This window comes from Camelus dromedarius, chromosome 19 (genome assembly GCF_036321535.1).
Source record: "Camelus dromedarius isolate mCamDro1 chromosome 19, mCamDro1.pat, whole genome shotgun sequence".
NCBI classification, from domain to species: Eukaryota; Metazoa; Chordata; class Mammalia; order Artiodactyla; family Camelidae; genus Camelus; species Camelus dromedarius.
The window spans coordinates 13504582-13521753 of record NC_087454.1 but is presented as its reverse complement, the minus strand read 5'-3'; the positions used below and the strand labels follow the sequence as shown (position 1 = coordinate 13521753).

Below are 17172 nucleotides of genomic sequence, written 5' to 3'. Positions count from 1 at the left end.
TTAAAAAGTGACAACACTAAATGCTGGCAAGGATGCAGAGAAACTGGATCACTCGTACAGTCTTGGCAGGAATATAAAATGGTACAGTTGCTTGGGGAAAACAGCATTTTCTTAAACTAATCATGCAACTACAATGAGACCTGGCAACTATACTTCTAGGAGTTTATCCAAGAGAAACATTAAGACATAGTCACACAAAAACCTAAACACGAGTGTTTCATAGCAGCTTTCTTTATAAAAGCCAAAACCTGAAAACAACCCAGATGCCCTTCAACAGACTGAATGGTTAAATAAACTGAGGCACATCCAAGACCATGCAATATTAGTCAGCAACAAAAGGAATGAATTATTGACACATGCAACAACCTGGATGAATCTCCAAATAACTATGCTCAGTGAGCAGAGCCAATCGCAAAAAGTTATATACGGTGTGATTACATTTACATAACATACTTGAGACTGAAATAACCAAATTACAGAAATGGAGGACAAAACAGAGGTTGCCAGGGATGAAGGAGAAGATGGGTTGAGAGAAAAGTGAACGTGACTATAAGCAGCAATGTGCGCGATCCCTGTGGTGATGGAAACGACCTAGATGCTGCCCAGATCAACGTGGATATTCCGGTTGTGATACTGTATTACAGTTTTGCAAGGTGTTACCCCTGGGGGAGACTAGGTAAAACATACAGCACCTCCACATAATATTTATTACTGTAAGTGAACCTACAATTACATTAAAACACTTAAGGATCTAACCAAGGAGGTGAAAGAATTATACACAGAAAACTATAAACCATTGATGAAGGAAATTAAAGAAGACTTTAAAAAATGGAAAGATATTCCATGCTCTTGGATTGGAAGAATCAATACTGTTAAAATGGTCACACTGCCCAAGGCAATCTACAGATTTAATGCAATCCCTATCCAATTACCCAGGACATATTTCACAGAACTAGAAAAAATCATAATAAAATTCATATGGAACCTAGAATTTCCAAAGCATTACTGAAGAGAAAGAAAGAGGCTGGAGGAATAACTCTCCCAGACTTCAGACAATACTATAGCGCTACAGTCATCAAGACAGCATGGTATTGGTACCAAAACAGACATATAGACCAATGGAACAGAATAGAGAGCCCAGAAATGAACCCACAAACTTTTGGTCAACTCATCTTTGACAAAGGAGGCAAGAATATACAATGGAATAAAGACAGTCTCTTCAGCAAATGGTGTTGGAAAAACTGGACAGCAGCATGTAAATCAATGAAGCTAGAACACTCCCTTACACCATATACAAAAATCAACTCAAAATGGATTAAAGACTTAAATATAAGACAAGATACAATAAACCTCCTAGAGGAAAACATAGGCAAAACATTATCTGACATACATTTAAAAAATTTTCTCCTAGAAGAAATAAAAGCAAGAATAAACAAATGGGACCTAATGAAACTTACAAGCTTCTGCACAGCAAAGGAAACCAGAAATAAAACAAGAAGAAAACCTATGGAATGGGAGAAAATTTTTGCAAGTGAAACCGACAAAGGCTTGATCTCCAGAATATATAAGCAGCTCATACGACTTAATAAGAAAAAAATAAACAACCCAATCCAAAAATGGGCAGAAGACCTAAACAAGCAATTCTCCAAGGAAGACATACAAATGATCAAAAAGCACATGAAAAAATGCTCAATATCACTAATTATCAGAGAAGTGCAAATCAAAACTACAATGAGGTATCACCTCACACCAGTCAGAATGGCCGTCATTCAAAAATCCACAAATGACAAATGCTGGAGAGGCTGTGGAGAAAGGGGAACCCTCCTACAGTGCTGGTGGGAATGCAGTTTGGTGCAGCCACTATGGAAAACAGTGTGGAGATTCCTCAAAAGACTAGGAATAGACTTACCATATGACCCAGGAATCCCACTCCTGGGCTTGTATCCAGAAGGAAATCTACTTCAGGATGACACCTGCACCCCAATGTTCATAGCAGCACTATTTACAATAGCCAAAACATGGAAACAGCCTAAATGTCCATCAACAGGTGACTGGATAAAGAAGAGGTGGTATATTTATACAATGGAATACTACTCAGCCATAAAAACCGACAACATAATGCCATTTGCAGCAACATGGATGCTCCTGGAGAATGTCATTCTAAGTGAAGTAAGCCAGAAAGAGAAAGAAAAATACCATATGAGATCACTCATATGTGGAATCTAAAAAACAAAAACAAAAACAAACAAACAAAAACAAAGCGTAAATAAAGGACAGAAATAGACTCACAGAGAATACAGACTTGTGGTTACCAGGGGGGTGGAGGGTGGGAAGGGATAGACTGGGATTTCAAAATTGTAGAATAGACTACACTGTATAGCACAGGGAAATATACACAAAATGTTATGATAACTCACAGAGAAAAAAATGTGACAATGAGTGTGTATATGTCCATGAATAACTGAAAAATTGTGCTGAACACTGGAATTTGACACAACATTGTAAAATGAGTATAAATCAATAAAAAATGTTAAAAAAAAAAAAAAACACTTAAGGAAAAAAACTATCCAGAAAAAAAAATTGCGCAGGCACACCTCAAAGATACTGCGGGCTCTGCTCTCCAGCCCACCACAATAAAGCGAGTATTACAATAAAGCCACACAAATAGGTTTATTTTCCAATGAGTCATAAAGTTATGGTAATTAAACATGCAATAGCATTATAACTTAAAAAATAGGATACACACTTAAATTTTTAAGTATTTTCTTGCTAAAAAATGCTATTTTCTGAGCTTTAAGAGAGTTGTCATCTTTCTGCTAGTGGAAGGTCTTGCCTTGTGTTGAAGGTTGCTGACTCATCACGGTGGTGGTCACCGAAGTCTGGGGTGGTTGTGGCAATTTGTTAAAATAAGACCACAACGAAGTTTGCCTCATCGACTGACCCTTCCTTTCACCAACAGTTCCTCTATAAGCACGCAATGCTGTTTGATAGCATTACCCACACCACTTTTTGTGAAATTAGTCCTCTCACAACCTGCCTCTGCTTTGTTAACTAAGTTCATGTCACATTCTAAACCCTTTGTTGTTGTTTCAACAATCTTCACAGCCTCTCCACCAGGAGCAGATTCCATCTCAGAAATCCCTTTTTTTGCTCATCCCTAAGAAGCAACTCCTCATCCATCCAAGTTTTCTCATGAGATTGCAGCAATTCAGTCCCATCTTCAGATTCCACTTCTAACTCTTGCTATTTCCACCCTATCTGCAGTTATTTGCTTCACAAAATCTTACACCCCTCACAATCATCCATGAGGGTTAGAACCAACTTCTCCCAAACTCCAGTGAATGTTGCTATTTTGACCTCTTCCTATGAATCATAAATGTCCCTAATGGTATCTACAATGGTGAATCCTTTCCAAAAGGTTTTCAACTGACTTTGCCTGGATCCTCAGAGGAATCACTACCTACAGCAGCTATAGCCTTATCAAATACACTTCTTCAATAATAAGACCTGAAAGCCGAATGACTTCTTCTTGATCCACAGGCTGCAGAATGGATGCTGTGCTAGCAGGCATGAAAAACAAGCTTAATCAACCCCCATCAGAGCTCTTGGGCTAACTGGAGAGCTGGTTTCTCTTTCACTGAAGTGGCTAAGTTAGAAGGACATGAACTTGAGGATACAGGCGCCATTCTGCCTGCCACAAAGCAGAAGCCTACCTAAAGAAGGAAGCCTTTCAAGAGCAGGAAATGTAAAGAGCAATGTCAGTATCTGAGCACCTGGATCCAACCAAAGCCTTAAGCCAGATGCAGCCCTGCTCTGCCCAGTCGTATGAGCCAATAAATTCCCTCTGTGGCTTAAATCTGCTTGAGCTTTCTGCTCTTGCAAACAAGAACCCTGGCCAAGTCAGCAAAAACTAGGTAAGGTGAAATGAACTAGGTTAGTCTTTCCCAAATTGGTTCTATTTATTAACTATCAGTGAAAAAATAGTTCTGTGGTCAAACCAACCTGGGAAATTCTGCCTCTTACAGAGTCTCAGTATGCATCCCAATGACTGGGGAAGAGCTGCAGTAAAGAAACTTAAACTCATTTATCTTAGGAACTGTCTGAAAATAATTTCTCACAGATCTTGTCCTAATGAGGCTGATGACGGTACTGAAAACAGAAGGCCTGAATGAAGCAGGCCCTCATCCCCTCCCACATTCTACACAGATGGATGACTTCATTCTCTTAACGGGATATGCTCCTCTGCCCACGTACCAATCTGTCGCTATGAATGAACTGGCCACCTCCCCAGGAACAGTCCTACTTTAATCTGCTTGAGCCCACAACTCCAGCAACGCTCCCACTTCTTGCATCATCACTAGTTGTGTCTCTACCGAATCATTACTACCTGGATATAAATATACTGTTATCTTCCCCATTTAAAAAAGAAAAACGTTATCTTGACCCACTTCCTCTACTTACTACATCCACCACATTTTCATCCTTTAAAGGAAAACTCCTTGCAAGAGCTGTCTATACTTACAGTGTCCAATATCCCCCTCCTGTTCTCTCATACGCCAGGCTTTCCCCTCCACCACTCCATCAAAATCGCCTGTCATGATTTCAGTGGCTCCCAGCAATGCAGACGATGGTCAACTCTCAGTCATTGTCAATGACCCCATCTGCAGCATCTCATACTACTGACCATTCATTCCCTCCTTATGATGTTTTCTTCACTGGCTTCTGGGATCCCACTCGCTCCAAGTTCTCATTCCACCAGGTCAGCCACTCCCCAAGTCTCCTTTGCTGGTTCGTCCTCATCTCTCCAACTTCTCAACGTTGGAATGTCCCCATGGCTCCATTACAGGGCTTCTTCTCTTCTCTAGTTACAGACACACCCCAGGTGATCTCATCTGGCCCTGTGGCCTTGAAATACCAACTATCTGTTTATATAACCAGCTCCAGTCCTCTCCTGAACTTCAGACTCAGATGTCCAAATGCCTACTCAACACCTCTGCCTGAATGTCAGTTATCTCAAACTTAAAAAATCAAAAACAGTACACGAGAAACACAATATTCTAAATCAACTATACTTCAATTTTTTTTAAAAAAGCCAAAAATAGAACTCTTTACCCTCTCCCAACCTCACCCTACACACAACTACCAACATTACACCAGATCCACCCACAACTTTCCCCATCTCATTTAAAGGCAATCCCAACCTTCCACCCACTCAGGCCAAAAATACTGGAATCATTCCTGACCCCTCTTTCCTTTACCCTAAATCCAAGTCATCAACAAAATCCTGTTGGCTCAATCTTCCACAGGTATTAAGAACCTGACTATTTCCAGCCATACCCATGGTTACATTTTTGGTCTAAACCAACATTAACTCTTGCCTGGATAATTTGAATAGTCACCATTCTTCTACTCTTAATTCCCGAAAGACACTTGCAGCAAGTAAGCCAGGGATCCCTTGAAAACCTAAGTCATCTCTGGCTTCTGATCAAAACCTTGCACTGGTATTCCATCTCAGAGTAAAAAGCCACAGAGTAAAAATCGCTACAAAGTTCTGCAAGGACATACATAACCAGCTTCCTGTTACCTCTCTGACCCCACTTCCTACTGCGCCCCCCCCTCATACCACACTGCCCTCCTGGCGGATTCACACCCACCAGGTACACACTCAGCTCAAGGTCTTAGTCCTGCCTGGACTGCCTTCCAGCCCTTTGGGACTTGGCTCATATGTTACCAGTGAGGCCTGTCTGAGCAACTCCCACCTCACCATGTCCACACACACTTCCTATCCCCCTTCCCCACCTTGCTTTCTTACCACAGCACTTCACCACCTGCTTAGATATTGGAGGGGAGCAAACTTGCCACCCCAAAATGTCTCTGGCATACAGATCATTTCGAGCTGAAAACAACTAAGGCCCAGAAGACTCAGGCAGAAACTCTGACCTTCCCCCTAACTGCCCAAAAGAATGTAAACAGAGGACCTGTTCCAGGAAGGGAGCTGTCACCATAGATAACTATAGTATGAACTATGTGTACAGACAAGGTGAAACTAGCAAAGTCTGTTTGTTAAAATTCCTCTTTGTTACCAAACATTTGCTTTTCCATCTCACGGCAAATGCCTTCTTCCCCTCTGAAGTCCCAAACCACTACCCAGAGGATCCTGTTTTGACTTCAGCTGGAGATGGTATTTACAGGAAGGGTTTCAGCCATTTTGGCGAATTACTCAGTTTTCCTGGCTCTCTCCCATGCACACGTGTTATTAAACTTTTCATCCTATTTTTTTCTATTAATCTGTCAATTTAATTCTTAGACCAGCCAGAAGAACCTAGAAGGGCAGAGGAAAATTTCTTCCTCCACGACAATGTCTTCATTATTTTGGTACTATCTCTTTCTGTGAGGGTATATACTCCGGGGGCGGGGGGTGGGGGTGGGGAGGGATGTAAAGGCTGCAGGTGCTTTGTTCACTGCTTTACCCCAGGTGGTACGTAGAACTATCAGGCACAATGCAGTATCTCAATAAATGTTTCTGACCGTAGATTACGCAGTCTCACAAAGTTTGGCCCCAAGCTCCTACTCCCTCTGCCCCCTCCCACTCGCCCCAACTGCACTAACCTCTCAGATTCCTCGAGCATGCCAAACTAGGCTCCGACGCAGAGCCTTCACACTTGCTACTCCTCTGCCTGGAATATCATCCCCAGATATTCACATGGCTTGCTGCCCATTTCTCTACTCAAATGACAGCTCCTCGGAGAGGTCTTTTCCGAACCGCCCTATCTAAAATAACCGCACACTGATCAGACATCCCACACACGCTCACTGACCTCTAGCCCCGCTTTATGCTTCATTTTAACTCCTAACACTTACCTGACACCGTATCTGTATCTGCTTCTGTCTTTCTCACTACAGTGTGAGCTCTGTAAGAACAAAGGTGTCATCTCTTTTTCCCCTCTAACAATGCCCAGCACACAGGACGCCCAGATTATCTGTTGAATGAATGAATGAATAAAATGCTTGTTTAAGCTGAAGTTCAGCTTAAACCTGGTCTTTCTACAACACAGGAGGACATTCTTACACTGGGTGGGAGGGTGAAATACCTAACCCTTAAGGTTTCTTCAGTCACTGTAATTCTATGAAATAACTAAGCTCAGTGAGAAAGGGTAAGGCCGGGTAGTGCTTTTCAATGTTACTAAAGGACTACGGAAGGACTGGGAATTGAATGACATATTAAAAGCCCTGTTTTTTTTTTTTTCCTACATTATGCAATATTTACATCCCACACACAAGTGTGTGTGGATCCACTGAAGGGACATAGTATGGAAGAAAAGAGATGAGAGGGGACCACTGCGGTAAACTTATAATATCAGAGTTACAGAAGCAGGGAACACTGCTAAGCCTTTTATTTTACAGAACTGAAGTCCAGGGGAGCTACAAGATTTGTACATTGACAGAGCTAGAATTAGAACCCACATCTTCTTCCAACACACTCAGCTCTCCCCACGTGCCTCTGCCTCACTGGCAAAGCACAAATAATGCAAGAGTTGAATGTGACCCTTAGAAAGAAAAACATTCCAGAAAAAAATTGGGCAAAGGAAAAACTGGCAACTCACTTATGAAATGCAAATAGCCATTAAGTATAGGAAAGAATGCTCAAACACACTAATAGCATTGTTTAAACAAGGAGTTATTTTCCACCTACCCCACTGATAGAAAAAAAAAAAAAGACTGACAAAAGCCCTACTGGTAGCTGCCAGCTCAGCAAAGCCGGCATACCGTTTCTGAAGGGCAACGTGGCAATACGAATCAACCCTTAAAACATGTGTGTCCTTTGACCCAACAATTCCATTTCTAGAAATTCACTCTCAGGAGACAAAAGAGACAAATATGTAATGCAGGTTCCTAAACCTGGCTGCGTATCACAAGCATCTGAACAAACTCACTCATCACTACTAATCAGCTCAAGTTTTTACTTCCAACAAAACTGGCAAAGGGGATTGTTAGCCTTCAGAAATAAAGTGAGTAGTAAGGAAATGAAAGTTTGAGAATAAAAGGAAAGCAAGGTAACAGTTAAATGGAACAATAGGATCATATAGAGTTTTCTCCTCAAAAGTAGAGGAAATCAAGTTTGATACAGGGACTAACAACCATAAGTGGAAATACTGAAAATGATGGAGTGAGAACAGTACCACAGAGTACCGGTTACTCACATTGGAGAATTTGTATGATAGCAAATACCCAGGCCCCTTTCTGAATCAGAATCTCCAGAGTGGAATTCAAGGTTGGGGATGTAAAACCTGCCCAGGTGATTGCACTCTTCCCTGACTGGGTACCAATGTTCTCCTACAGCAAAAGGTCTCAGGCTTACATGTTTATTATATTCACCTGTGGAGCTATGGAAAATTTCCAACTACTGAGCCCTGTGCTAGTTGACTAGATCTCTGAAACAGGAGCCTGGCCATCAATCTTCTTTTTAACACTTTTCAGTAATTCTCATATGTGTTGCCACAGCTGTGAACCAAAGTCCTACACTACTATTTTTCATAGTGTGGTTCCCACACCAGCACAGTTAGCACAACTGGGGAACTTTTTAGAAATGAAAAGCCTTGGGTCCCACTCCAAACCTACTGAATCAGATACTCTGAATAAAGCTCAGCAATCTTTATTTAACAAGCCCTCTGGGTGATTCTGACGTGCACTACATTTGAGAATCACTGTCCTAGAATTATTCTTTCATAAGAATCATCTAGAATGCTTGTCAAAAATACATTACCTGGTTAGCTGATTTTCAACAAGGGAATGTTCAACAAGGGAGTTCAAAAGAACACTTACAACTCAACAACAGAAAGACAAATGACCCAATATAAAATATGAGCAAAGTCATTGAAAAGACATTTCTCCAAAGATATACAAATGGCCAATAACTCACGGTAAGATGTCAACATCATTAGCGAACAGCCGAACACAAATCAAAACCACAATGAGATACCACCGCACACACATTAGAATGGCTAGAATAAGAAAAGAGAACAGTGTTGATGAGGATGTGGATTAGATCACCCAGAGAGAAAAAGAACAGAATCAGAAGAGGAAAGGGGACAGGACCAAGCCTTAAGGAACCCCAAATTTAACTGCCAAATAAGAGAACCAGCCTATAACAAAGACCAAGAAACAGCCACCAGAGAAGGAGAAAACCACTGGGGCACAGAAGCAAAAGGAAGAAGCATGTCAAAGAGGTGGACATGGTCAGCGCTGCTCAATGCAGGTGATGAAAGGTTAAGTAAAATGAATGAAAATGCTTCTTAGATTTAGTGATATCAAGATAACGCGTTTCCATATAATGATGGTGAGAAAATTACTAAGAAATTAAAACAAACTACCTTTGCACGTTATATTACGTGTAACACGTCACTCCAACATAAAAGGTTTAAAATAAATGAGTACCTTGATTATCTGCAATTAGTCTCAAATCTTCTTGAAAGATGAGTCTGGAACATAAAAACTGATTAGAAAAAGCAAGCTAGTAACGAGTTCACAAAACCACAGTAAGAACTCTTTTAAGACTGCCAAAAAGGGATTAAACTCTGTAAAATACAGCTTTATACAGCAAGGATAATGATGTCCCACACTACTCCCAACTTCTTACTAATTAGGACAGGTGTGACATCTGCCATATTTGCCATGACTGAGATCCAGTGTCTGGCCTTAGTAATAAACACTATCCTGCAGTATAACACATCTGAGGGATTCAAGTTAATACCAGTAAGCACAAAACAGGATAAGGCAATGAAGTAAGTATCTACATCACCTTCCACCCGAAAGACACGTGTCCTTCCGAGATTTAGCGAGCGGTTTCATGAGTAAACAAGAAGGAAAAGTGAAAAAACAAGACCCTGCTCTTCAGCCCAACTAGAGCTTGAATTCTTGTTGAGATACAGCTCTGAAAGTTAGGTAACTGGGAAAGCCCTGTCCCGCCCCACAAACTCACTAAGGCACAAAGTGGAAGAATGAAAGCAGTTAGAGGTGACAATAAGGAACAAGAGCCCTTAAAAACGCCTTACAGCCCCGCAGCACCTCAGGCCAACGACCCGGTCCTCACTTCTGGCAACGCTCCCTGCCTCCCAATTCCCCCAGCCCAGCTGGGAAGCTCCCTTTTAACTGCGAAACACACCAGCAAACGGCCCGAGAGAGACAGAAACGGGGGAAACAAGCCTCCGCCAAAAAAGGAGCTCCGGCCAAACTCTGTCCCACACTGGTCCACCCGCCGCCCTTACCCAGTAGTCGGGAAATAACAAACCAGCCCAAAGCAGGAGAATCCACACGCCACTCTCCACAAACGGCAGAGACCTCAGATGGAGCTCGCCATGACATATGCGTCCCGCCACGTTTGTTTACGCATGCTCGGCGACGGTGGCTCGGAGGGGTCAAAACGCTTCATCGCTGAACGTGCGCGTTCAGGTTTAACCACTTTAAGCAATGATTCCACTAATTCCTTTAGTTGCAGGAGCGAAAATAACACTGCCAAGACCTCGGGTTCTGAGACTCCTTTAATAGCTAACTTCTCCTGAACTCATACTACGTGTCGGGCACTGTGTTCAGCGCTATACATAAGCATTATCTCCCGGCTTATCTTACAAAAGAGGAAACTGAGAGTTTAAGTACTTGCCCGAAGTGACTCTGACAGTAATGACTATCCTCTGTGCTGAATCCAACTCGGCCCAAATCTCAAAAAACCTGCTCATTTCGTTACATTTTACCAGCTTCCTCAACGTTTGTGGAAAGAAGTCGTATTAGAGAAGAAAATGGAAAAGGATAAAGACAGAATAGTTGGATTAAATTTAATGCAGATCATGTAACACCAAGCAAGGTGTTGCTGGGTTTTTTTGTTTTGGGGTTTTGCTTTGTTTTGTTTTTTTAATGCTTAGAAGTCAGTTTAAGGGTGGAGGGTATAGCTCAGTGGTAGAGCACTAGCCTAACATGCCCGAGGTCCTGGGTCCAATCCCTAGGACCTCCATTAAAAATAAATAAATAAAAACCTAATCACCTCCTCCCGTCCAAAAAAATTAAAATTAAAAAATACTAAATAAATAAAACTTTAAAAAGTAAAAAAAAATAAATAAATAAAAGCAGAAAGAGTAAAGCAGGATGATGACAGGGAAGCCTAGAGAGGAAAAGTGCAGGGACCAGACTAAGGTGCGCCTTGTTTGCTGAAATAAAGATGTTAGACCTAATACTGAATGGATTGGGTAGCATGAAAGTGTCTGAACAGATTGTTCTCTTAGGAAGATGACTTGGAGGACAACACTTCAGAAGTGAAGAAACAGTGAAAACCTAAATTGAGTAGTCGGCTGTGAGCAATGGGGAAATGAAAAGGGAGGACAGAAGAAACATTAAGGAGGTAAAATCAGCAAGACTCAGAGATTGATCGGTATAAAAGAAGAGGTTACAGGGATGTTTCCAGGTTTTTCGACAAAGCAACTAACACCAATACCTCTGGTGAAATCGGTCTCTTTAGGCACTTTTAATATGAGTCATTTGAAAAGCCAGTGACCCTACCTCTAGGAATTTATCTTATGGAAATGCTCAGAGTTATACAAAATAACACACACGCCAGATTATTCTTTGAAACATTGCTTGTAATAGCAAAAGACTGGATACCCTCTCTGGCTTCTCAATAAAGGATGGATTAAATATATTTATCATATTTATACAGCTCTTTAAAAAGAACAAGTTTGCTTTTAATGCACTACCCAAGACATTCTTAAGTGTAAAAAGAACTTGCAATATGGTGTATACAGTGTATGAGTATAGTTGTTGGAATATACACATAAAATCTCTGGTAGGACATATGAATAACTAACAATAGAGTTATGTCTCTGGCAAAAGGAATTGAGTGGCTAAAGGAAGATTAACTTTTCCCTGCATATCATTTTGTACCTTTTATTTTTGTACCATGCACATGTATTATTTATTCAAAAAATAAGTGGGTACATTTCATAAATAAAGTTAAAGTAACATTTGGTAATTTATAATTTACTGGTTTATCTGTTATAGTTAGTATTGAACTCTAACTTTATTTTATATGAATATTTAAATATTTTTATTATGGTAAGATACATAGAATGTAAAATTTACCATTTTAACCATTTCTAAGTGTACAGTTCAGAAGCACTGAGTACATTCACACTTTTGTGTAACCATCCATCTCCCAAACTTTTTCATCTTCCCAAATTGAATGTTTCTGCCTATTAAACAATAACTCCCTATTCTGCCTTTCCTCCAACCCCTGGTGACCACCATTTTATTTCCTGTCTGTATGAATTTGACTACTATAGGTACCTCATATAAATGGAATCATACAGTATTTGCCCATTGTAACTGGCTTATTTCACTTAGCATAATGTCTTCAAGGTTCATCCATGTTGTAGCATGTCAGAATTTCCTTTCTTTTTAAGGCTAAACAGTGGTAGAGTGCATGTCTAGCATGTACAAGGTCCTGGGTTCAATCCCCAGTACCTCCACTTAAAAAATAAGTAAAGAAATAAACCTAATTACCTCTTCCCCTAAAAAAATAAAAAGGCATTCTTAAAGCTAAATAATATTCCATTGTATGTATAGACCACATTTTGTTCATAAATTTTAAATCTTTATGCTTTGTTTCTCAAATTAGATTGTAGACTTCATAAGAGCAGACACTCCATTTTGTCTTTTTCTTTTTTTAGCCCTCAATATAATACTAAATGCTTTATAAATGTTTGGTGGTAGGCAAACCAATTGGAGTTTACAAAGACTCGCTAAAAATGCAAGTGAATCTATAACAGCAAACACTAACATTTTGGAGAACTTATAAATGTGTGCCTGTTACTATACTAAGTGAATTGCCAAATGTATTCATCACAACAACTCTATAAACAATCCTGTAAGTTAGGAGTGCTATTATTATCCTCATTATCCTCCTTTGACAGAAGAGAAAATTGAAGCTTAGACAGGCTAATTTCAGGGGGTTTTTTTTGGAGGGGGGATAACTTTATTTATTTATTTATTTATTTATTTATTTATTTATTTATTTATTTATTTATTTATTTATTTTTAGGGGAAGTACTGAGGATTGAACCCAGGACCTTGTGCATGCTAAGCATGTTCTCTGCCACTTGAGCTATACCCCTAGGGGGTTTTTAATATAAATAATTCAGAAGAAAGAAACTGTATGTTTCCATTAAAGTGTAAAATTTCAAATAAAGAAAACATTCGAGTGAAAAAAGAAAAGAATGATAAGGAAATGTGGAATAAATGTATAAACTTTCAGAGTGATTGACTAAAGCTTTTAATGTTATTCCTTACAGTAAAAATTGAAGACAAAATGTGGGCAATAATGAAGTTGGAGAATTCTTTCTAGCTTAGCCACCAAGAAAGAAGGAATAAAATATGAAAGCTATAAAAATGTAGGCACACATATTTTAGATTTAGCTTATGATCAGAGCAATTAGCTAAGGTACTTGTAAATTTGTACTAATCAGTATCTTTTTATGATAAATAAATCACACATTTAATTCACTCCTGAAAAATGATAAGAAGTATATATGAAATTTTCTGTTTAGAATATTAGATAAACTTAGAGTGAAATTTAAAATGGATAAGTCTATTTCTTATATAAGAGGTAAGAAAAATATGTGTCCTCAATTTTTAAACTTCAGCAGGTCATATATTATGCAAATATATTATTACTTATGATAGCTTCCTAGTGCATGTGATAGAAAGCTAACTGTAATGTCTTAATTGCAAAAGGATGAGGGGGCATACGAAAATTAATGCTAGACCCAGGGATTTTGATTGGATTTAACGAATTGTCAGAGTAAATTCCCCAGCTGGACACCATACAACTAAAGCAGTTTTTTCAGTAAGACTTTTCAGGTGTTGGTTTTCATAAACGATGAAAAATAAGCAAACAAGTTAGGATATTATCACAACAGCCCAACCGTAAAGCCAGGAAGAAAGATGATGATAGTAGAAATGGAGAAAAAAAGACGGTACAAGAGCTATGTCAAAATAAAATGCACCCAAGATAGGTGAATGCTTCAATGTAGAGAATAAAAGGGAAGGACAGCAATGTTCTTAAATAAATTGAGAAAATGTCATGTAAAAACATGACGTGAAATAATTAACGTGCTCTTGTCTTTGGACTAATGCTGAATTTTCTCCGTGTAATCTAACCACTAGGGGTCAGAGTGTTATACTTGTAATATCAACTATTCCGGTCTGGCAATTTACACAGATTGGTTTGGCTTGATTCTATAATTAATCTTATCTTTTCATTCTCCCACTCTCAGAATGAGTGGTTTGGGGCTGTGCCTGTGGCCCGGGCCACAGCCACGGGAACACCACACTCCCTTGCCAGGCCACAGTGAGTTCCGGACTCCCAGTCCAGTGGGAGAATTTGGCTGGAGCTCCCAGGGCTACCACGTGGAGAACACCTGCCTGAGACCCAAGCTGTTTCAGAGAAAAGGAGAGCTGAGCAGTGAAGAGAGAAAGCAACAAGTTTCAAAGACAACTGTAAACCCCCTACATCCGCATGCCTGCAGCTAGGATTTACTGCTGAGCTGTTCAGTTTTATGAACAAGTAAATCCCCTCTTTTAACCCTGAAGCTAATTTGAGCAGGTTTATCTCACTTACAACCAAAAGAGTCCTGGCTAAATTTATTTTTACATGTTCTCTTGGCCTTTAAACAAATAATTTGTATCGGTTGTCTGACTCCCTGATTGGAAAAGAGACATATGATGCTTTCTCTGTCCTTCAGCAACATAGGACTCAAGTAATAAATGTATTGAGTTATATAATAATGTATTTATTGAGTATATACAGTATACCAAGGATTGTTTTAACATTCAGGGCAAAAAAAAATAGACTGATATCTCTGCCTTCTTTAAAGTTTATATGCTAGCAGGTAGAGAGAGATAGATAATACACAATAAATATGATATAAATAGAAATTCTATATTGTGTCCAAAAGTGATTTTTAAAATGGCCAAAAATTGTAGTGTTAAAGAGAACCAAGAGTAAGGACTTGCAATTTTTAAAGATAGTAGTCAACGTAGGCTCATTGAGAAAAAGATATTTAGGTAAAGACTTGAACAAGATGAGGAGGTAAGCCAAGGACTGTATGGCGGAACTGCATTCAGGAAAAAGGAACCAGCCAGTGCACAGGCTCCAAGGGAAGAGTACACCTGGCATGTTTAAGAGACAGCAGGATCCATCAACAGATGAATGGAGGAAGAAGATGTCGTGTGTGTGTGTGTGTATAATAGAATACTATTCAGCCATTTAAAAAAAGGATGAAAGTTTGCCACTTGCAACAATGTGGATGGACTTGGAGGGTATTAGGCTTAGTGAAATAAGTCAGACAGAGAAAGACAAATACTGTATGTTTTCATTTATAGTGTGGAATAAATCAAAAAATAAATAAATCAGGGAATCTAACAAAAAAGAAACAAACTCACAGATACAGAGAACAAACTAGCGGTTACCAGTGGGGAGAGGGAAGGCAGACAAGAGCAAGATCAGGGAAGGGATTAAAAGGTACAAGCTACTATGTATAAAATACAGAAGCCATAAGGATATATTGTACAACACAGCCAATATTTTATAATAAGTTTAAGAGGAGGATAACCTTTAAAAATGGTGAATCAAAATTTTGGTATGTTGTGCATCTGAAACCTACACGGTATTGTAAATCAACTATACTTCAATATAAATTAATTTATTATTATGATTTTTAAAGAGGCAGCAGGGAGATCAGAGTGGTTGGAATGGAGTGAGTGGGTGAGTAATAAGAGGTCAGAGTGTGAACAAAACCAGCTCAGATGCGCCCTGATGGGCCACAGTCAGATCTTGGGATTTTACTCTGGAAGAAATGGGAGGCACTACAGAGTTATGAGAGGAGGGTGGGTCAAGCAGATCAGTTAGGAAGCTGTTGGAATAACCCAGGCAGGAACTGACAGTATTCTGTAGGAGCAGGAGGTGATCAGTGGTTAGATTCTGAACATATTTGAGAACCCAGCCCATAGAATTTCTGGTACATTGGATTTAGGGTATGAGGAGGAAAAGAAAGAGAAGTAAAGGATGATAACTTCAAAGTTCTGGGCCTGGACCACAAGAAGAAAGAGACTTCCATCAGGGGAGATGGAATAGATTCCTGAAGGGGGAGATCAGGAATTCAAGGCATCTTTAATATTTTATCTTTAATTTTTTGTTTTGAAATAATTTTAGTTTTTTTAAGTTGCAAAATTATTACAATTAGTTCATGTATAACCTTCACCCACCTTTCCCCGATGACAACATTTTACATAACCAAAATATAATTCTCAACCCCAGGAAGTTCACATTGATACAATATTGTTAACTCTCCCAATCTAGGACAGGTCCTCATTCTTTCTTTGTCTTTCATGACCTTGACATTTTTTGAAGGATTCTAATCAGTTATTTTGTAAAATGTCCCTCAGTTTAAGTTGGTCTGATGTTTCCTGATAACTAAATTCAGGTTATGAATTTTTGGCAATACCACTGCAGAAGTGATGCTATGGCCAGTTAGACCATCATATCAAGGAGGTACATGATGTTAATAGGTCTCAATTACCAGTGACATACTTTGGACGTGGTCTCTGCAATGTAAAGTTACTATTTTTCCCATTGTTGCTAGAAAGTGTCTTGAGGGAAGATACTCTGAGAGTTGTAAGTCTCTTATTTCCCAGCATGTGTTTGCCCACCAATTTTAGCATCCCTGAATGATTCTTGTGGGCAACAATCATTACTGTGCAGTTTGACAAATGATAATGTTCCATTTCCATTATTCCTTCCACTTTTATTCTTAAATGAGCTGTCCCTTCTCAATTATTTATCTGTTCAATTATTAATTCATATTATTATGGATACACAGATATTCATTTTATTCTCTGGTTTATAATCCATTGCCAGAATTAATCTGTGCTCAAATTATCCCAGATTTGGCCACTGGCCTTCAGGGTTAGCTTCTGTGTTCTTTGGACATGTCTGCATTTTTTTTTTTTTTAGCACTTCCTTATTTTCTGGCACCACAGATGCTTTAGGCTCATCTTTTTGGGGGGGGGGCTTTTTTGTTTGTTTTATGGAGGGGAGGTAATTAGGTTTATTTATTTATTTATATTTGG

General features: G+C 39.3%; 1 protein-coding gene across 6 annotated transcripts in view; it reads right to left on the bottom strand.

Moving 5' to 3' along the window:
• CDKAL1 (CDK5 regulatory subunit associated protein 1 like 1) overlaps positions 1-10387 on the bottom strand; it is a 538667-nt gene extending 528280 nt beyond the window's left edge. Inside the window, exons 1-2 of one of the 6 annotated variants that reach the window (XM_010980113.3) lie at positions 10289-10387; positions 9436-9479 (exon numbers count right to left, since the gene is read on the bottom strand). Coding sequence is in view for 1 of the 6 variants with exons in the window: in XM_064476235.1 (XP_064332305.1) it covers positions 8921-8939 (19 nt within the window). In the remaining 5 variants the exon portion in view is untranslated. Of the gene's footprint in view, positions 1-8920; positions 8952-9435; positions 9494-10265 lie in introns of those variants that run through there. The other 5 variants (XM_010980118.3, XM_010980114.3, XM_031435132.2 and 2 more) reach the window with 5 other exon arrangements.
• Between the last annotated feature and the right edge of the window lie 6785 nt (positions 10388-17172).